The sequence below is a fragment of the Somniosus microcephalus genome, chromosome 20 (assembly GCF_052327205.1).
Source record: "Somniosus microcephalus isolate GS21.2 chromosome 20, FLI_Smic_1.0, whole genome shotgun sequence".
Classification (NCBI taxonomy): domain Eukaryota; kingdom Metazoa; phylum Chordata; class Chondrichthyes; order Squaliformes; family Somniosidae; genus Somniosus; species Somniosus microcephalus.
Genome location: NC_141006.1, coordinates 52,676,059 through 52,697,187, shown reverse-complemented (window position 1 = coordinate 52,697,187; position 21,129 = coordinate 52,676,059). Strand labels below are relative to the sequence as shown.

Genomic DNA, 21,129 nt, shown 5'->3' with positions numbered 1-21,129 from the left:
TGCATGTATGTAGCGCCTTTAACGTAGTAAAATGTCCCAAGGCGCTTCACAGGAGCATTATCAGCCAAAATTTGACACCGAGCCACATAATGAGATATTAGGACAGGAAATAGGTAGATTTTAAGGAGCATCTTGCAGAAGGAAAGAGAGGTGGAGAGCTTTAGGGAGCGAATTCCAGAGGAGGAAGGGAGGTTGGAGATGGGGTGTTAGTTTGCAAGGACAGATGGGCAAAGGTGGGTTTTTTTAGGAGGGGGATAATGGTGGCAGATTTGAGGGGGTTGGGGGGAAGAACAGTACCAGAGAAGAGGGAACCGTTTAGAATATCAGCTAGCATGGGGCCCTGGAAGGGAAGTTATGTGGTCAGCAGTTTAGTGGGAATAGGGTCGAGAGAACAGGAGGTGAGTCTCGTAGATAAGATGAGCTCAGAGAGGGCATGAAGGGAGATATGAAAGAAATTAGGAAAAAAATGCAAGTTCAGGGTTAGGGCAGGGGGAACCTATCAATTGTTTGGCAGATGTTCTGGAAAAGGGCATCTGGATCAGCTTGAATTTAATGGTTCTAAACCTGCTTGATAGCGGCACTGCACCCAGGGCTTAGTTTGAATGTGCAGCAAATGTTGAGTATAAAATCTGTCTTTGCATGTGTATTTGACATTAGGAAGTTTTCCCCTTTTGAGGAAATGAATACAGTATTGACTTTGTTTTGTAGGGATAGAAACTCCGTCATTTACATACGTAGCCTGATAGGAAGAGATACAACTACAGACAAGCTGATGTAAAACACGTTTGTATTGGACCAATCTAAGTGAAGTCCTTGTGAAATCTTGGAACAGTTTTATAGCAGTCATTCCTTTCATTACATTACTTGCTTAACCGTCTCAATCATTATGAATGTTTCGCAGCTGTTACAATGCCCCTGGTCATAGTAACTTATATTTGGTTAAACACCTCCCACCCCCCCCCCCCCCACAGAATCATCATTTATATATACAGTGCAACTACAGAATTTGATTGTGCATGTCGCCTGTATTGCAGAATCAGTTTTATATCTAGAGTATAATTAAAACTTTCCAATATTTATGCTTTCTGAGAGGAGTATTTTGCATACTGGCATAATATTTTATATTATGCTTTTGGTACTGCGTCAGTCAAATTATACTGGAACTAAGCCTGCAGAGTAAATTGACGCAGAATTAGCAAGGGAAAAGTTTATGTAACCAAGTTAGCAAAACAAAGGAAAATGGTGCGTTGATCAAGTGACTAAGCATCTGCTGAAAAATGAACGTAGTAATTAAAGTGGAAAGAAATGAATGTATGAACACTAACTCTAGGATTTAATTCCTGTCAAAGTAATTATGAAACATCGAAACATAGAAGATAGGAGCAGGAGTAGGCCATTCGGCCCCTCTAGCCTGCTCCGCCATTCAATGCGATCATGGCTGATCATCCAAGTTCTCTCCTAATTTCCCTCGTTAGCCACGGTTGAGTCACCTTTTTTGTTTTATTTTTATGGCAAACTGGGATGAACAAATTCTGTAGTTCATCCATGCTATGTTCCGAGGGTTGCAAGCTGCAGAAGAAATTTATTGCTGAAAGGGTAAAATGGGTTCTGGCTTTATTCTAGGCACAAAGCAGAGCTACCTATTATGCACCAAATCAGATGGCTCAGATGAGACCCAGTCCACGTTGGCAACAGCAACAAACCAGGCCCCAAGGTAAGCATTACAGCAGTGGCAGTTGTCATGGTTACTTGCTTGAAGTTTATGGCATGTTTTGTTTGAAAAATACATTGAACGTTACAAATCCATAAAAAATTCCAGGGACTGAAGAGAATGTTTCTCACTGAAGGATTTTCTCCTCTGTCTGACCTTGGCTTTTAAAAAAATGGACTTTGTCACAACTGCTAAGTTGCAAGAAACATTGTTTTTTTGGCATTTTTTATGTTAAAGCAGAGATTTCCCCAATAGTTCTGTGAGTTAAATGCACCACTTGGTATGGTATTGATGCTTATGGATCAGGGAAGTCCCACGTTTGATCCCTTAGTTGATCGGAGTTAAGTCTTCCCCCTCCATTTTTCGAAGTTAGGCATTTTAGGGTGGGGAGCAAGTAGAGGAAGGTATTTCCTGGCCCAATTCTCAGCAGCTGTTCAACGTTCAGTGTTAGTAGAGAAATCGGAGCTGGTAGCCTGCAAACTGGTGTGTTAGGTAGCAACAACTTGTGTTAAAAGATGCCAGCATGCTCAGCCACGCTATTGGTCTTGGGCACTAGAGTATTTGAAGCATTTACCCTATAAATCTCCCCTGAGGATAATCAAATCTGGAATAGGTGGGAAGGGAAGGTAAATTCATATTCACAATTAATTCAAATGCTGATCCCATTTACTGGTACAGAGTACATGTAAACAACTGTATATATCTTCAAGAGTTCTTGACTGTTATCTGTGTTCCAATTACATATCTCTAGTTTGCAGTTGTGGAATTTTTCTAAATATAATGTCACAATTACTGATGTTCAATAAAATGTCCACATTAACAACTGATCTATTTAGTTGTTGAATTGTAATCTGGTCCTGGGAAAGCAACAGATTGTGGTGCCGTGCAGTGTGTAATATGAACTTAAGTAAATATTAGCACTGCTATAACATGTAATGTAGAAATACATTTTTAAGTTGAGAATTTTTACTTCATTTTGCCAATTTAGTGGAAAACTCCTGGTTCCTAACAACAGCCTGTAATATTGTTGCATGTTCATGTAGGTTTTTGACTTGCAAACCTGGAGATGTGACTTGTGCACAAGTACGATGGATCTTTTGACAGCTAGTGTAAGTCACAAGTATAAATTTATCCTGGTACAATTCCTCAGGTTTTAGGGTAATAAGTCAGTCATTCACTAAATATCCATTCCTACAATTTCAACATTTTAAATACACAACAAATTTTAAAATATAATCTGTGGATTTATACACAAGTTGCAGTTATACAGCGCCTTTAACAGAGTAAGTCTCCCATTCTGCTTCAAAGAGAGAAATGGGTGCTGAACAATAGTAGAAGAGATGATCGAAATCATGGTAAAGTAAGTTTTGAGAATGCTTTTATATGTGGGGAGAGAAGTAGCAATGTGGAGCGGTTTTGGGTGGGAGTTCCAGAAGGTAGGGCCAATATGGCTGTTGGTTCTGCCACCAATGATAGTCGAGCGAGGGAGGGAATCAGAACTTAAGAGCTGAAGTGCAAAGGCTGGAATATTGCAGAAGTTGGGGGGTGATTTGTAAAAATAGACAAGCATTTCAAAAATAAGTTGGGAAGCACAGTTTGATGTGGACAGGGGTGAAAGGTAACCAAATTTTGGTGTAGGACGGGATGTGAGAAGTGGGGTTTTGCGTAAGTTCAAATTTGTGTAGCTCACACCTCAGGAGGAGGATGTTGGGCAAGACGAATCTGGAGGGAATGAGCATGAATAACGGTTTCAGTGGCAGTGAGTTAAGGGAGAGGCAGCCGTTGTTGCAGAGGTGGAATTAAGCGGTCTTGATGGGTAGGATATAGGGTTTGAAGCTCAGCTCAAGGTCAAACATGCTGCAGATCTGGTATCTACTTCACATGTATTTCCCTCCCTGATTCTGCCTGCTGCTATTTTGTTTTTGCCCAACACAAGAAAAATAATACCCTCCTATACACGCAATTGGTAACACAATTCTGAAATCAGCAAGAAGTGAGGATGCAGTCATTTCTGGGACCTCTGCACATGTAGCTGTAATTGACGATTTTTCATTTCCTCACAAAATAACGAACTTATGAAAGAACATGGATACTTTTGTCTAATCTCTAATCTTCCTCATTTGTGCATGTTCCAGATGGAGCTGGGCTTCAGAAGCTTGAAGTATATATTTTTCAAAAGGTTGATTGCTTTCAGTGTCAGTTCTTTGCTTCAACAGGGTTCCAAGCCATGCCAAATGCCCTTCGTCAGGGAGGTCCTAGGCCTTCTCTGCGCCACCTAACGCCAACAGGAAATGCTCAGGGTCCTCGAGGTATTCCTGGTGCACAGAGAATGGGTGAGAGTTTATGTAATTACAAAGCACATTGTAATATTAGTGCATCTTCCATTATCCTGACAAAATGAGTAAAATAGTTTGCAGTGTCAGTTGAGGAATGCATTAATGAAAATGGTCGAATGTACAGACAGTAGATGAAGACCCCTTCAGGACTATTCTTGTTTTCAGGAGATAATTTATTTTAAGCAACATTGGATCTTTTTTGCATTCCTTCATTAATAGACTAAAATAATGGTTTTAGAAATTTGGTAAATCTTGAACATAATATAGTAGTGTCTGTCTTACTATTCCAATGTAATTGAAACATTGTAAAACTCCTTGCCTTACAGCACCAGGTCCACCATTGTGTGTTGAGGATAACCTCCTTTGCAGTTGCTTTCCTACAAAAAAAAAACAAATTATGATTCTGACGGCGTGTAACCAATGCTCCTGTTAAGCTGCGCGGCAGGACGGCAGTCTGGAGGTCCCGCGCAGGCCGGTCATCGGCTTTTGAATGGAAAAACCGCGCATGCGCAGAAATTCGAATGGGTCGCGCAACCTAAAAAAAAATTAGAGGGAACATTGCATGTAACTTGCTGCTGGGTTTTTGCATATGCAGTTTTGAACCATCTTGCAGTAGATGCTGGACACCAGGCTGGTGATACTTCCTCTGATATTCTTTCCAGAGGCATTGAGCCTTACTGATTGGAAAAACAAATCACATTTTATTCCTTGGCTCTGCCAGGATTGCTGATTTCAGTCATGCTTCTTCTGATTGCTATCCAGTGAACTCCGATTTAAAAATGCAATTATTTGACATTAAGTGTCAGTATTGGGTTTGGCTGTAATGTCCCTCTAGAAAGAAGCAAGAACTTGCATTTATCGGTGTTCCAAAACACTTTACAGTCAATGAAGTACTTTTGACGTTTAGTCACTTATAATGTAGGCAAATGTGGCAGCCCACAAGCAGAAAGGAGATAAATGACCAGATAATATGTTTTAGTGGTGTTGGTTGAGGGATAAATATTGATAATCAACACTGGGAGAATTTTTGTGCTCTTTAAATAACTCCATGGGATCTTTCACGTCCACCTGAGAGGGCTTACAGGGCCTCGTTTTAATGTCTGATCTGAAAGCAGGCTCCTCCGACAGTGCAACGCTCCCTCCCTTGGTAGTGTTAGCCTAGATTATGTGCTTAAGTCTGTGGCATGAGACTTGAACCCATGACCTTCTGACTCGGAGGTGAGACTGACTCCTCTGCTGCTGAATACACTGCAAACACTCATTGCTTATAGATGACCACTTGAGGCACCATGTTCTAGCTGAAATCGGCATCTTCAGAACAGGATTGGAGAAAATTGGCAGGGAATTTTTGTTATGGAACTGAACTACACAGGACATTAAGGTCCCAGGTTTGAGCCCGGGTCTGTGTTGAGTTAGTTGATCTCAGCCTTAACAGCAGTAGGTGGTGTGACAGTTCGCCTCCCCACTCTTGAACTGGACAGAGAAAAATCAGTCAGGGTTTCTATTCCTAATTGCTATGCAGGGCCCCTCCTGGGAAATGGGTGAGGACAGAATGCACCCCCACCCCTCATCACACAGCTTGCCCAACTCTCACTGAACAGGCATATGTGATGAATGGATACGTAGGAGAAGGAAAAAGAGGGTTTTTGGAACTCTACCCCAGCAAGAGTTGACAGTTTCAGCACAAGTGGATAAAATATTGCGATAAAATAATCATGTTTTGACTTCCTTCAGTAAAGTTTTTTCAGAAATGCCGTTTTTTGCCCACCCCCTAATGCTTTAGTGGGTTTACACAATGAGCAGCTGAACCATTTAAACCAGAAAGGTCCCAGATTCACTGTACAGAGTGGAGTAGAGGGGCTACAGTCAGCAGCCATGGGTTAGGGAATCAGAAAATTGGGTTATGATAGTTTTCCTTCATCCCTTGCTGGACATGCACTTGTGGATGTTGAGGACAGGATCAGGCTCAGCTGTGATGCCCCTGCAGTCAAATAGCCTACCAACACACACATGTTAACGTTCCTACTTTAGGATGACTTCCTGTAGGGCTTGTGTAGGTCAGTGAGGAGTTAGTGTCTTCAGAACATGAGAGAAAATTGTCAAGGAGAAGAAAGTTTCCTGAATGTGCCAATCAGCTAGTTCTTGAATTACAGTGCACTGTTGATGTTCACCATAAAAAAAAACTTAAACAGAATCCAGAATTAACCACACATTTTGTTTAATCCAACTTTTCATGAACCTGACAACAGTTGCTTGGTTTTACTAACAGTGTACCCATTACCTAGCGTGGAAGTTGCTATCCTTACCTTTAGAAGGCGAGATTGGCATACCATAATGAGACATTGATCTTTTTGTACAGCTCCATGGAAATCTAACTCTCATGGCTTTGTTGTTTCAGGGTTATCTACTGCTCAGAATCTGGCTCATCGCCCTGGAATTGCTGGCCCAACACCACGGGGTGTTCCACCTTACAAATATGCTCCCACTGTCCGCAACCCACAGCAACCAGTAGTGCAACCTCAAATGGCTGTACAGCAGGTACAATAAGTTCCTAAAGTTTACATTCAAAAATTGATAGTGAATTATCCTAATTAAATACATTATAAACTGGACTAGTCTAATCTGTTTTGCATATCAACTCTTGCTGGGGTAGAGTTCCAAAAACCCTCTTTTTCCTTCTCCTACGTACCCATTCATCACATAAGCCTGTTCAGTGAGAGTTGGGCAAACTGTGAGATGAGGGCTCGAATTTCATCGGGCCATTGAGACGGGATTGGAGGCGTGTGGGGGTTTAAAATCGTGAAATCGGGGGGCACGAACCCATCCCGCCCCCAACTTTCCTCCATGCCCATTTCCCAGGAGGTGGGTACCCGACCTGTGCTGGGAGCCGCCTCCCCGAGGCGGGAAGGGGATTAGTGCCAATTAACTGCCTGTTAACAGGTAGCTAACAGGCAGTTTTTAGCCTAATCCCTATTTTTATCCCTGAAGTGTGGGCTTCCCGATGGCTCCAAACCACGCCAAGTTAGCGAGGCGGACCATCGGGCTGAAGGACTTGGAGAGTTCGAGATGTCCGGTGTTCAGGTGAGTGATGGGTGCATGAGTGCAGAGGTAAGTGTGTTTGGTGTGTGTAAAGTGTTTAAATAAGTTTTACTTACCTTTTACTTAATGCAGCCTTCCTTCCTTCAGGTCTCGGGAGTCCCTCATCTCACCGGCACAGAAAGCAGAATGGCCGCGAGCTGTCAAAATCTGCAGCCCCTGCTTTCTGTTCTGGAGAGATCTCTAAATCAGCCTGAGAGGAAGGAATTAACTTTGTGTACAGATTGTCAGTGTTTGACAGCTTCAAAGAGCTGTCAAACACTGATACTTCATCTGTCAAAAGCTCTTGACAGATGAAATGTCAATCTGTGATGTCACCTGTTGCCGGGTGGCCCTTAATTGGCCTGCTGAGCACGCTGGGCAGGCTCAACAAGGTCAATCAAGGGAAAATCGAGTGGATTGGCCACAACTCGATGGAGGCGGGACTACAACCCCAAAAGTGGGAGCCTCGCCTCCATTGATAAAATCCAGCCCAATATATCTAGCTAACTAACTGAGAACCAAGGTTACCAAAAGTAGAGTTATTGAATCAATCTTTCTTCCTTTTCAATAGCCTTTATAAGTTCACATAGAAACATGAGCATATTTAATTCAATAAATACTATGAATTTACATAATTTGTTTGTAGATGTGAGAAAGAATACATCTGAACATTAATGTCAATTAAATGTACTAATATTCAGGAAGTGGATGTTGGCTATCAAGAGAGATCTCAAGCAGAAACCAGATGCAACCGTAGTGTCTAAGGAAAACTGGAGACAGAGGGAGAGTTTGTCCATGTCAGTCATGCACATTCCCTTGGTAACTGATCCAAGAGTTACACTATGGAAGCTGGTTCTGGTTGTGTGTCTGGTCTATCTTTTTAGTAATGGAATGCTGCTGGTGTGGAGTGGAAGAGAGACAATTTGGCTAACTGGTGATCTTGATTTTTCTGTTTTTTTAGCCCTCTCAGTCTGCAGTGCTCGTACAAGGACAGGAACCTCTGACTGCCTCCATGCTTGCTGCAGCCCCTCCTCAGGAACAGAAGCAGATGCTGGGTAAGTGAAACCTGAAGCACCCCTGCCACCTGATGGAGATAAAAATGAATGAATTAACAAGTATTGCTTTGAATTTCCAAATTATAGTATCATTGGAAATCATAAATGCATGACTAGTTCATACATAAGGAAAGTGATTGCTAACTGCTCATTCACCCCTCCCCTACCCACTGTTGATTTCAGTTTAATGAATGATCGAAATCCTGTTCTGTTGTTTCAGGTGAACGCCTGTTCCCCTTGATCCAGAGTATGCACCCTTCCCTCGCTGGAAAGATCACTGGAATGCTTCTGGAGATAGACAACTCTGAGCTGCTACACATGCTGGAGTCTCCAGAATCGCTCCGGTCAAAGGTATGCTGATTCAGCCAAGTCATTTAATAGCTGTTGGTAAAGACTAGTTTTAGCATCCAAATGACTGCTGTATGATTAAAGACGTATGGCATTGTGGGGGCTGGGTGGAAGGAGGAAAACCCTTTTCATAAAGTACTCCATCTCTCTGTACCTTAAGGCAGTCTCATGATTTGCTCATTCACGTAGAGGCCTGCCCTCAGATCTTTGTTACCAGTTATATGCCAAACCACTGGCTATAGCAGAATCCGAAGGTGATTCCACACCAAAATTTGCAGTTGTTGTTTGGGATTGGCCAGGATGTATCTGGGGAATTGGGCTGGAAAACTCCATGCCAGCTGAATACACAGCAGTATTCAACTGGTTTTGACTTTTGATGATTTGAACTTCAATTAAGTGACAACAAAAAAATCTGACTACTTTATCACAAATATTAACAAATCTGATTGAAAGGATTGCTGCACAAATTACACAACAAATAGTGAGCTGAGGACTAAAGTTCCCCCTAAGGTATGCAGCCACGCAGCAAATTAAAATTTCCACATTAAAAAAAAAAATTAGAGGGAACATTGTTGAGGACTAGTTTTGGTTCATGTTGGAAATCTGAAATCTGTCTTCTGCAGGTTGAAGAAGCTGTGGCTGTGCTACAAGCTCACCAGGCCAAGAAAGAGGCTGCCCAGAAGGCCGTTGTGGTTGTAGCCACATCCTAAATACGAGAATGAGATATACAATGGTAAGCATTCAGATCAATAATTGGCCTCCTGAATTCATTCAGCTGTTCACAGCATAAACTGGTTCCCATAGACTTCTACTGTGACAGTGAAACCAGTGAATTGACTATATCTGAATTGGTCCTGGTAAGGAATTAGGGACTAAGTGCATCACAACTGCATTTGTAATTGGAGGTCAGTTGGGTTTAATTAACGCACATTGTTGAAATAGAATTTATAGTATCAATGTAAATATATTAAGCGTTTCCTTCTAGTTTCTAGGTTGTTGGATGAAGGTAGTCTGGTTGACATTGTATACTTGAATTTTCAAGAAGCTTTTGACAAGTTGCCATACAATAGGCTACTTTATAAGAAAGAGTTATGTGGGATTGGTGGGCAGATCTTGATTTCAATAAGGACTTGGTTGCATTCTTGTAGGTAGAAGATTGTAGTAGTGGTTCTACCTGGTGGCCAGTTACTAATGCATTTCCACAGGGATCGGAGTTAGTCATTTCCCTTCACAATCCTTATTAATGATCTGGATGACGACATTGGGGGAATTATCTGTAATTTTGCAGATTTGTGTGAGCATTAGGATCTTAGATGAGAATTTTTTTTTTTTACAATAAGATCTGGATGCGAAAGGAGAATAGGCCCATGTCTAGCAGATGTCATTTAATATAGGTAAATGTAATATGCATTTGGGTACGACTAAGGCCAAGCACGTGTATACCATGCTAAACTAAAGACAGTTGGGCGGGTAAAGGACTTGCATGTTATAGTACATGAATCTCGAAAGGTTCATGACCGGCACTGTGGGGTTAACGAGCAAATAGAGTATTAGTATGTTTTATTAGAACAATCCAATATAAAACAAAGTGTACTATATTGTCTTTGTGTTATACCTCGGTAAGGCCTCATCTAGAATACTGCGTTCAGTTTTGGTCGCCTCACATGGATGATATAGAGGCCCTGGAAAAGGTTTAAAGGAGGGCCACGAGATTGATACCTAGTTTAAAAGTCCTTGGGTGCCATAATAAGCCCAGAGAGCTGGGTCTTTTTTAAACTACCGTTTTTATATTTAAAAAATGCTTTGCCTCTCCCAGGAGATTATGTGGCTGCTGGTGGGTGGGGTCTTGAGGATCATGATGCTCAGTTGCACCATGACTCTATGGGACAGGCAGGATGGACCAGTTGGTCTTTTCCTGTCCGTCATTTTCTTATGTTCATAGTTCTCCTTTTCAGCCACTCCACAACTCCAAAATAATTTGCTTTTCAGTTTTCACATCCAACAAAACCAATTCCTACAGTTGTTTCAAATTGATAACTTTGTAAACATCTAATGGAACTGAAAGAAATCAGTATTTGTAGGGAAATGGTGTTAGGAAAATTGATGGGACTGAAGGCTGATAAATCCCCAGGGCCTGATAATCTACATCCTAGGGTACTTAAGGAAGTGGCCCTAGAAATAGTAGATGCATTGCTGGTCATCTTCCAGAACTCGATAGACTCTGGAACAGTACCCATGGATTGGAGGGTAGCTAATGTTACCCCACTATTCAAAAAAGGTGGTAGAGAGAAAACGGGGAATTACAGACCGGTAAGCCTGACATCGGTAGTGGGGAAAATGCTAGAGTCCATTATAAAAGATGTAATAGCAGAGCACTTGGAAAGCAGTGACAGGATCAGACAAAGTCAGCATGGATTTACAAAAGGTAAATCGTGCTTGACTAATCTACTGGAATTTTTTGAGGATGTAACTGGTAAAATAGATAAGGGAGAACCGGTTGTGGTGTATTTGGACTTTCAGAAGGCTTTCGATAAGGTCCCGCATAAGAGATTAGCGTGCAAAATTAAGGCACATGGGATTGGGGGCAAGGTATTGACTTGGATAGAGAACTGGTTGGCAGATAGAAAGCAAAGAGTTGGAATAAACGGGTTGTTTTCCGAGTGGCAGACAGTGACTAGTGGGGTACCAGAAGGATCGGTCCTAGGACCCCAGCTGTTCACAATATATATTAATGATCTGGATGAGGGAATTGGATGTAATATCTCCAAATTTGCAGACGACACAAAGCTGGGTGGGAGGGTATGCTGTGAGGAGGATGTCGTGAAACTCCAGTACGATTTGGACAGGTTGGGTGATTGGGCAGAAACATGGCAAATGCACTATAACGTGGATAAATGTGAGGTTATCCACTTTGGTGGCAAAAACAGGAAGGCAGACTATTATTTGAATGGCAATAGATTGGGAGAAGGGGAAGTGCAAAGAGACCTGGGTGTTCTTGTGCACCAGTCGCTGAAGGTAAGCATGCAGGTGCAGCAGGCGGTTAAGAAGGCAAATGGTATGTTGGCCTTCGTAGCAAGAGGGTTCGAGTACAAGAGCAAGGATGTCTTGCTGCAGTTGTACAGGGCCTTGGTGAGACCACATCTTGAGTATTGTGTGCAGTTTTGGTCGCCTTATCTGAGGAAGGACTTTCTTGCCATGGAAGGAGTGCAGCAAAGAGTCACCAGGCTGATACCCGGGATGGCAGGAATGATGTATGAGGAGAGATTGTGTCGATTGGGCTTATACTCACTGGAGTTTAGAAGATTGAGAGGGGATCTCATCGAAACCTATAAAATTCTGTTAGGCCTGGACAGACTAGATGCAGGAAGGATGTTTATGATGGCTGGGGAGTCCAGAACCAGGGGTCATAGTCTAAGGATAAGGGGTAAGCCATTTCGGACTGAAATGAGGAGTTTCTTCACCCAGAGAGCGGTGAACCTGTGGAATTCTCTGCCACAGAGGGCAGCGGAGGCCAGTTCATTAAATGTATTCAAGAAGGAGTTGGATATATTTCTTAAGGCTAAAGGGATCAAGGGATATGGGGAGAAAGCAGGGACAGGGTACTGAATTTGGATGATCAGCCATGATCTCATTGAATGGCCTACTCCTGCTCCTATCTTCTATGTTTCTAATGCTTTGAGCTTGTAACAGCCCAAAATGTTGAAATAGCTTTTTAAATCTCTAGTATAAAGCTGCTCTATTACTGTCACAAAACACAAGCTACACATGCAGTACAGCAGAAAGCTTTGAACTGGTTTATTAACTGGTGTGTTACTCTGGAATGGGTTTCTGATGGTGATTTAAGAGTATGCAAATAGTAACACTATTTCAAATGCAGTTACAAGTTATTTGTTTTTCCTTTGCAGATTGCCAAGAACCAATGATTCTGCAAATTTTGATTCCGATATATTCAGACTGGATGCGTGGATTGTGCTTCGCTTTGAGGAAAAAACAAAAAACATTGCAAAATTTAAAATAACCAGATTCTGAAACATTTCAAATGTACCTTAAGAATTTAAAAGAAATATATTTTGATAAATCAAACTATAAAATTATCAAGCAGGGCACCACTTTGATATAGAACTTGCTTTGTTTTGAAAATGGAGATCTGTGGCCAGGATAGATTTATTTATTTTTTCCTTCTCTTCAAAGAACAGGAAATAAAAAGGTTAAGGGTATGAGAATGGAGCTAGATATTATTTTGCAGTTGGGTTTTATCATTAAGGTGTGTTTTAATTTTTAAAACTCAAGTTTGCCTAAATCTGGAAGTGTGTTTCTGATTGGGGAAGGGAGAAAACAATAAAAACTCTTTCACTAAAATGTGTCAGTTGTCTTAATTTACGTTGGAGGGATTCTGATCTTGTGTGGATGATTTATTAGGTTATGACAGGAAAGCAGACTTTAAATTATGGGGGTGGAGCTTTAGAGGTGAAGAAGAACATTGCATTGCATCACAGAAGAGTCTGAGTGAGCGGACCTGCGGGAGGAACGGAGATCAAGACCGGGGATAAAGGCAGCGCGGAGCAGAGACCTGAGAGTCTGAGCGAGCGAACCTGTCGGAGGAACGGAGTCGGAGATAAAGGCAGCACGGAGCAGAGACCTGGGAGTCTGAGCGAGCGGACTACCTGTGAGGGAGACAGTCGGCAAGCGACACAACGAAGGAGTGACGTCAGAATTCAAAGGTGTCGCTGGCTCAAGGGAGCTGAGAGGAGAGTATAAGGTGAGTATTTGTGGTAAGTTTTTTTTTGTTATGTTTTCAATATATTTCTGCTAAGTAGTTCATAGCCTATCTAATAAAGGGAAGTGCTGATTGGTGGGTAGCTGTTGAGTGTTTCTTGTTAAGTTTATTTCTGCTAAATTACCTCCATAGTCTGGTAAATAGAGGCATGGCAGGGCAGCTCAGTCTCGTGATTTGCACATCCTGTGCCATGTGGGAAATCCTGGACGCTTCTTGCGGCCTGGACGACCACGTGTGCAGGAAGTGTCACCAACTGTAGCAACTTGAGCTCTGGGTTTCAGAGCTTGAGCGGCAGCTGGAGTCAATACAGTGCATCCGCGAGGCTGAGAAATATTTGGAAAGCACGTTTCTAGAAGTGGTCACCCCACAGCCTCAGAATATGCAGGCGGAGAGGGAATGGGTGACCACCAGACAGAGAAGGAGGACCAGGCAGGTAGGGCAGGAATCCCCAGAGTGCATCTCGCTCGTTAACCGGTTCACAGTTCTGGAAACTGGTGGGGGTGATGGCTCCTCTGGGAAGAGCAGTCAGAGCCAAGGCCACGGCACCACGGGTGGCTCAGCTGCACGGGGGTGGGGGGCGGAGCGAGGAAGAAGAGTGGAAGAGCAATAGTGATAGGGGATTCATTGGTTAGGGGAATAGATAGGCGTTTCTGTGGACGCAGACGTGACTCCAGGATGGTATGTTGTCTCCCTGGCGCCAGGGTCAAGGATGTCACTGAGGGGGGAGGGTGAACAGCCAGAGGTTATCGTCCATATCGGTACCGACAACATAGGCAGAAAGAGGGATGAGGTCCTGCAGGCAAACTAGGGAGCTAGGAAAGATTAAAAAGCAGGACCTCAAAGGTAGTAATCTCCAGATTACTCCCGGTGTCATGTGCTAGTGAGTACAGGAATAGGAGGATAGAACAGATGAATGTGTGGCTGGAGAGATGGTGCAGGAGGGAGGGCTTTAGATTCCTGAGGCATTGGGACCATTTCTGGGGAAGGTGGGACCTGTACAAGCTGGACGGGTTACTCCTCAACAGAGCCGGGACCAATATTCTCGCGGGGAGGTTTGCTGGTGCTGTTGGGGAGGGTTCAAACTAGCTTGGCAGGGGGGTGGACACCAGCATGTAGGAGTGATGGGGAGGAATGGGGTGCATGGAAGTGCGAGTGTGTTGGATGGTACTGGAGGGGAAGGTAGTGCTGGAGGCAGAAGTAATACCATATTAGATAGGAGCAGACTAAGAAAGACTACGAAAAATTCAAAAATGGGTTTAGAATGCATGTACATAAACGCACAAAGTGTGGTGAATAAGGTTGGTGAGCTACAAGCACAATTAGCCGTGTGGCAATATGTGGCAATAATGGAAACGTGGCTTACAAACGGTGAGGACTGGGCACTTAATATTCAAGGGTACAAGGTGTTCAGAAAAGATAGGGAAGGAAAAAAGGGAGGTGGGGTGACTGCTGATTAAGGAAGAAATTATAATGTTGGAAAGGGAGGATGTTCTTGAGGGGACAAGGACAGAATCCATTTGGTTAGAGTTGAGGAGCAAAAAGGGTATGATCGCATGCTATTGGGGGTATTCTATAGGCCTCCAAATAGTGAGAGGGAGGTAGAGGAGCAAATCTGCATTGAAATCGCAGAGATATGCAAGAGCTATAGAATGGTGATATTGGGGGACTTTAATTACCCAAATATCAATTCGGATAATGCTAGGGTCAAGGGGGAGGAATGTCTGAAATGTGTTCAGAAGAATTTCCTCAACCAGTATGTTCTTGGCCCAACTAGGAAGGAGTCATTGCTGGATCTGGTGCTGGGGAATGAGGTGGGCCAGGTTGACCAAGTGCCTGTGGGAGAACACTTGGGTACAAGTGATCATTGTATCATAAGATTTAGATTAGCAATGGAGAGGAGCCAGGAACAATCTAGAGTGGAACTTCTAAATTGGAATAGAGCTAACTACAATGGGATGCGAAAGGATGTAGCCAGGGTAAAATGGAACCAAAGACTGACAGGAAAAACTGTAACGGAACAATGGGTGATCTTTAAGGAGGAGATGTTCCAAATACAGGCTAGGTACATTCCAACAAGAGGGATGGGTAAGGAAACCAAAGCAAGGGCTCCTTGGATGACAAGGGAGATTGAGAAGATGATGAAACAAAAAAAGAGGGTGTAAGATGCATGTCCGGTGAATTCTTCAAGGGAGAACCAGACCAAATATAATAAGTTGAGGGGGGAAGTGAAGATGAAAATAAGATTGGCAAAGAGAGAATATGAGAGTAGAATTGCGGTTAACATAAAAGGGAACCCAAAAATCTTCTATCGGCATGTAAACAGTAAGCGGGTAGTAAGAGGCGGGGTGGGGCCTATTAGGGACAAAGAAGGTGATATATGCTTAGAGGCACAGGGCAAAGCTAGAATACTCAATGAGTACTTTGTATCGGTGTTTACTAAGGAAGTGGATGCTGACAAAATATCGGTAGAAGTGGAAAAGATAGAAGCAATGGAAGGGGTGAAAATTGATAGGCAGGGTGTACTAGAAAGACTGAGTATGCTTAGAGTGGATATGTCGCCTGGTCCAGATGGCTTGCATCCCAGGTTGCTAAGGGAATTGGGGGAGGAGATAGCAGAAGGGCTTGCCATAATTTTCCAATCTTCCCTAGATGCGGGGGAGGTGCCTGAGGATTGTAAAGTGGCAAATGTGACACCATTGTTCAAGAAAGGGTGTAAGAACAATCCTAGTAACTACAGGCCGGTCAGTTTAACATCAGTACAGGTAGACTATCCTTTATCCGAAAACCTCGGGACCAGCCGAGTTTCGGATTTCGGAAGGTGGGTCGGCGGGGGGTCGTGCGCACGACTTGCGCTGACGCTCAGTGTAAGTCAGTCGGGGCCGGCGGTTGTCAGGGCTGGGGGGGTCGGGGGCTGGCGGGGTCCACGGGGGGGTCGGCGGTTGTCGGGGCCGGCGGGGTCGGTGGTTGTCGGGGCTGGCGGGGTCGGCGGGGGGTCGTGCGCACGACTTACCCTTTATCCGAACTTCCGCAACCGGAACCCTCTAAAAACCGAAGGTTTTTTCGTTCAGCGTAAGTCGTACGCACGACTTACGCTGAACGAAAAAACCTTCGGTTTTTAGAGGGTTTCGGTTTTCGGAAGTCCGGATAAAGGGTAGTCTACCTGTAGTGGGTAAGGTTTTAGAAACCATAATCAAGGAAAAAATTAACGGGCATTTGGAGAGGGTTAAGCTAATTAAGGAGAGCCAACACAGATTTGTTAAAAGGCAGATCGTGTTTGACTAATTGAATTTTTTGATGAAGGGAATACAATGGATGTTGTCTACATGGATTTTAGGAAGGCGTTTGACAAAGTACCACATAGAAGGCTGGTTAACAAAATTGAGGCTCATGGAATTGGTGGGTCAGTGGCAGCTTGGATAAGGAATTGGCTTAAGGACAGAAAACAGCGAGTTGTGGTAAATGGCTGTTTTTCAGACTGGAGGATGGTAGACAATGGTGTTCCCCAAGGGTCAGTGCTAGGGCAACTTTTTTTTTGATGTATATAAATGACCTGGATATTGGAATACAGTAGAATTTCTAAATTTGCCGATGACACCAAACTTGGGGGTGTGGCAAACAGTGAGGAGGATGCCAATCGACTGCAACAGGACATAGCAAGGCTGGCAGAATGGGCAGACAAGTGGCAGATGGAATTTAATAAAGAGAAGTGTGAGGTGATGCATTTTGGCAGAAAGAACAGGGAGAGGCAATATACACTTAATGGCACAGTTTTACAGCGTGCAGGGACAGAGGGACCTGGGAGTTCATGTGAATAGGTCCCTGAAGGTGGCAGGACATTGAGAGAGTGGTTAGCAAAGCATATGGGATCTTTGGCTTCGTAAATAGAGGTATTGAGTACAAAAGTAGAGAAGTTATGCTGAATCTTTATAAAGTGCTGGTTAGGCCACAACTGGAGTATTGCGTCCAGTTCTGGTCATCACACTTTAGGAAGGATGTGAAGGCACTTGAGAGGGTGCAGAGGTGATTTACTAGAATGGTTCTGGGGATGGGGGAATCTTAGCTACAAGGACAGGTTGGAGAAGCTGGATTTGTTTTCATTAGAGCAAAGGAAGTTGAGGGGTGATTTGATAGAGGTGAACAAGATTATGACGGGATTGGATAGGCTAGACGGGGAAAGGCTGTCCCCACTAGTTGATGGTACAAGGACTAGGGGACACAGATTTAAGGTTTTGGGCAAGAGATACGGGGGGATGTGAGGAAAACTTTTTTACGCAGTGAGTGGTGAGGACCTGGAACTCGCTGCCGACGGAAGTGGTGGAAGCGGAGACACTCAATGTTTTCAAGGGGAGACTGGATAGCACTTAAAGGTAGACACTTGCAGGGCTACGGGGACAGACTGGATTGCTCTACAGAGAGCCGGCACGGACTCGATGGGCCGAATGGCCTCCTGTGACGTTATGACTCTAAGAATATTGTGGCTATCACGGGATGCTGATTGTATCTTAACATGTTTGCAGCTTCTCTGTTAATCCCAATGTAAGTAGCAGATTCCAGGATTCCTTCCTTGCACAACTGCAGAAGGTTCAGTGCTATCATAGAAGCCGTCTATTGCTCCACTCTCCCTAGAAAACTGGTCCATTTCCTTCAAGACGAGAAAAATCTTTTAATTAAAAAGATGTTCAGAATGTTTCATGGCTATGAAGTGATTTTAGGATGCTGAAGTTCAAAACTGAGTGATTGGCCAAGAAATGGTGTCCTATGTGGCTGAGTCCTAGTTTCCTCCACATGGTTGGAGGAAATATTGTGTGAAGGCAATGTGTTTTCCCAACAGGAAAAGATGCAACTTGAGTCATTGTGCACCTCCTAATGATTGGTTAAGAGAACGGGGGGGGGGGGGGGGGGGGGGAATTCAGTATCGCCCTGTTTGGGGCGTCATTATCGGCCGTGCGCAAAGTTTAGTGCCTGGCGCTAATTATCGCCTCTGACAGCAAACTTAGCTTTTATCGCCCCTGGAGGTGATTGGAGCACTAAATCAGGCGCTTCACACCTGTCTTAAGGCGCAATGGCCGAGGAGCGAGGCGCTACCTCAGAGCGCTGGCGAAGCAAGGAAGGGCAAATCAAAATGAACCTGCAAAGTGCTGCTAAGTATTCAAAACTCCTTCACACAGCGTTGAGTCTCTCCAGAAGTCTCTCTCTCTCAGAATGCGTGGTGCAAAAATGTCACCGACAAAAAAAGGCAGGAAGCGGTCGCCTTTAAATAGTGCTCCCCTAGTCCCTTTCTGACAGCATAACGCTCCCCTGAACCTGTCGTTGCTAGCGGCAGGCAGTAAGGGAGGGGGCGCCACTCAATATCCGGTCCAGGGCGCTAACGGGGTGTTGCGCGCTTAACTGACATCATGATCTGCAGGCGCAGGAGATTGTGGCAGTAGTGTTTAGCACCGCCGCAAAATGTCTAGTTAATTTTGCGAGCAGCGCAAACATCGCCGCGCCCGGACGCTAGTTGCTTTGCGCCCCAATTGGCACCCTCTTAAGGCGCTAACAGGAGGCGCAAACAACTGAATTTCCCCCCCAGCATTGGCAGACTGTGAATGAATCATGGTGTAATCAGCTTGTGCAAGATACATCTGTTTCAGGAGAGGAGAAATTCATTTAAAATGGGGTGTGGGGCAGAGAACCCAAGACAAGCAAATGTGGTGAAAAGGGTGTTGCTTGTTTTTAAAATATCATTTTTGCCTCAATGAAATAAATCTTTTACACAGTGGTCTAATGGCTCAACTATGTTGGTCTACTAATATGCCAATATAGCAGTATGCATGTTGGGCTTACATTCCTTATCTCAGCTGGCTTGTTTGGAGGTGTCCATGCAATTCCCTGAGGGGGAGGACAAATTACCCAAAGCATCGCTTGTGTTCATCATCTAGTGGTCTCTTAAGAGCAGCACTGGACAACAAGTCATAAATTTTGTGTGTGATAGTAACTTAAAAAACTTGGAAAATGAAACAAAAATCATACATCACAGTGGGCAGTAATACATCCTCTGACTCTTTACACAGGCACGGCCATGTCTACTCGAAATTCAAAGTCACTTAAGTTGAATACGATTTATTAGCGCAAAAAAGTACTGCAAAATCAAGAGGAAACTATTTGAGTTCCCTTGCCTAATTGCATTTCATATTTTGTTCATCTGAAGAAACTAATAAAATAGTGCTTTTTAAATCACTAAGAGTCAATAGTCTTGTTCTAAACAAGGTTATATATCATTTCTCTGATGTAGCAAAAATAGATCTAAATCCAGAGTTCTCAGCTATTGATTCTGATCTGTCTCATGTGAGCTAGGAACATACACTTGGGAAATGTCTTGCAAAGAGGAGACAGTCTTAATATTTAGATTTCTACACCGTTGTATGAGCATACTAATAGTCCAACCTGTCAAGGTTTTCATCTTAGTTCAATCATGCTACTTGCCAAAAAATAATCGGGTTATTTTTCTACCTCTCCCCCAGCCCAAATCCTCACCTCGGAATCAAAAGTGTGGGGGTCAGCAGATAGATTAAGAATAGGGGGTCTGAAGGTGGCAAGAGAAGCTTGTGCTGGAGATGCTCTGGCTATGTTTGCCTACATAGGAGTAGAACCAAATAAGGGCATTTCCATGGAGCTGCACCAATGAGAAGCATTGGAGGATAGTGTAGTTAATCTTGTTGAACTCTGTGGAGAGGAATAGGAGAGAAAGTGTCAGCCACAGAAAATGTTAAAGGTTTTTTCCAATTGGACATGTTGAGGAAAGTAGGAGCAAATACTTACAGTGCATAACACGTCATCAGTTTAAATAGGAGTTATAGTAATATTCTGGTTTTGGTAAATTCTAAGGAGATTTCAAATTTAGTGGAAAATTGGGAAAACCTGAACAATGGCTAATTGGAACTTTACATATTAATAGAGTTGAATCGGTATAATGTCTCCATTACATAATACAGAACTGTATGGTATATGTGAATAAATAGATCATAACTTTATGAATTATAGTATACGTTACCTCCACCCCACTCCTCCTGCCTGCCTTTGGAAGAAACCAGTTGCAAAGATGATTATGTGGGGCATCACCATACATTTAACATAGGCTCCCTGGCTATGAAAATTATAAGACACTGATTGTGAGTTGGCGGCTCCAGAGCCAAGATATCTGGAAGCTCTTCTCTTTGGTTTTAGTCTTATTAGTGCTGCACTTCTAAAATACTTGACAATTTTAAGGCTGTAAGGTTCCTCGGATTGCAGAATTGGGCTTGATCAACCTTATGCCTTTGGATTTAGATTTAAATTTTTTTTAGTGAGAATAAGAACATAAAATATAGGAGCAGGAGTAGGCCATTTGGCCCCTCAAGCCTGCTCCGCCATTCAATAAGATCATGGCTGATCCGGTCTTGGCCTCAACTGCACTTTCCCGCCCGCTCCCCATAACCCTCGACTCCCCTGCAGCTCAAATATCTGTCTATCTCCACCTTGAATATATTCAATGACTCCGCCTCCACAGCTCTCTGGGTTAGAGAATTCCAAAGATTCACGACCCTCTGAGAGAAGAAATTCCTCCTCATCTCTATTTCAAATGGGCGACCCCTTATTCTGAAACTATGCCCCCTAGTTCTAGATTCCCCCACGAGGGGAAACATCCTCACTGCATCTACCCTGTCAAGCCCTCTCCGAATCTTATGGGGTAAAAATTGGAGTTTGGGGCGCTACCTTTGCCAGGGAGCTAATTTTAGCGGCCCATAAATGTTAGCGCCCCCGCGGCCGATTTTCCCAGGTAGCACCCCGAGAGGGAGGAGGGAC

At 43.5% G+C, this 21,129-nt stretch overlaps 1 protein-coding gene across 4 annotated transcripts in view; it reads left to right on the top strand.

The window, feature by feature from the left end:
- The window catches only part of pabpc4 (poly(A) binding protein, cytoplasmic 4 (inducible form)), a 42,183-nt gene extending 29,296 nt beyond the window's left edge, over positions 1-12,887 (top strand). For 3 of the 4 annotated variants that reach the window (XM_085962696.1, XM_085962698.1, XM_085962699.1), the window contains 7 exons: positions 1,624-1,714; positions 3,928-4,044; positions 6,446-6,585; positions 8,087-8,180; positions 8,401-8,531; positions 9,152-9,261; positions 12,434-12,887. In XM_085962696.1, the coding sequence (XP_085818822.1) occupies positions 1,624-1,714; positions 3,928-4,044; positions 6,446-6,585; positions 8,087-8,180; positions 8,401-8,531; positions 9,152-9,238 (660 nt within the window). In that variant the 3' untranslated portion in view covers positions 9,239-9,261; positions 12,434-12,887. The remainder of the gene's footprint in view (positions 1-1,623; positions 1,715-3,927; positions 4,045-6,445; positions 6,586-8,086; positions 8,181-8,400; positions 8,532-9,151; positions 9,262-12,433) is intronic. The other variant, XM_085962697.1, reaches the window with a different exon arrangement.
- The last annotated feature ends 8,242 nt before the right edge of the window (positions 12,888-21,129 follow it).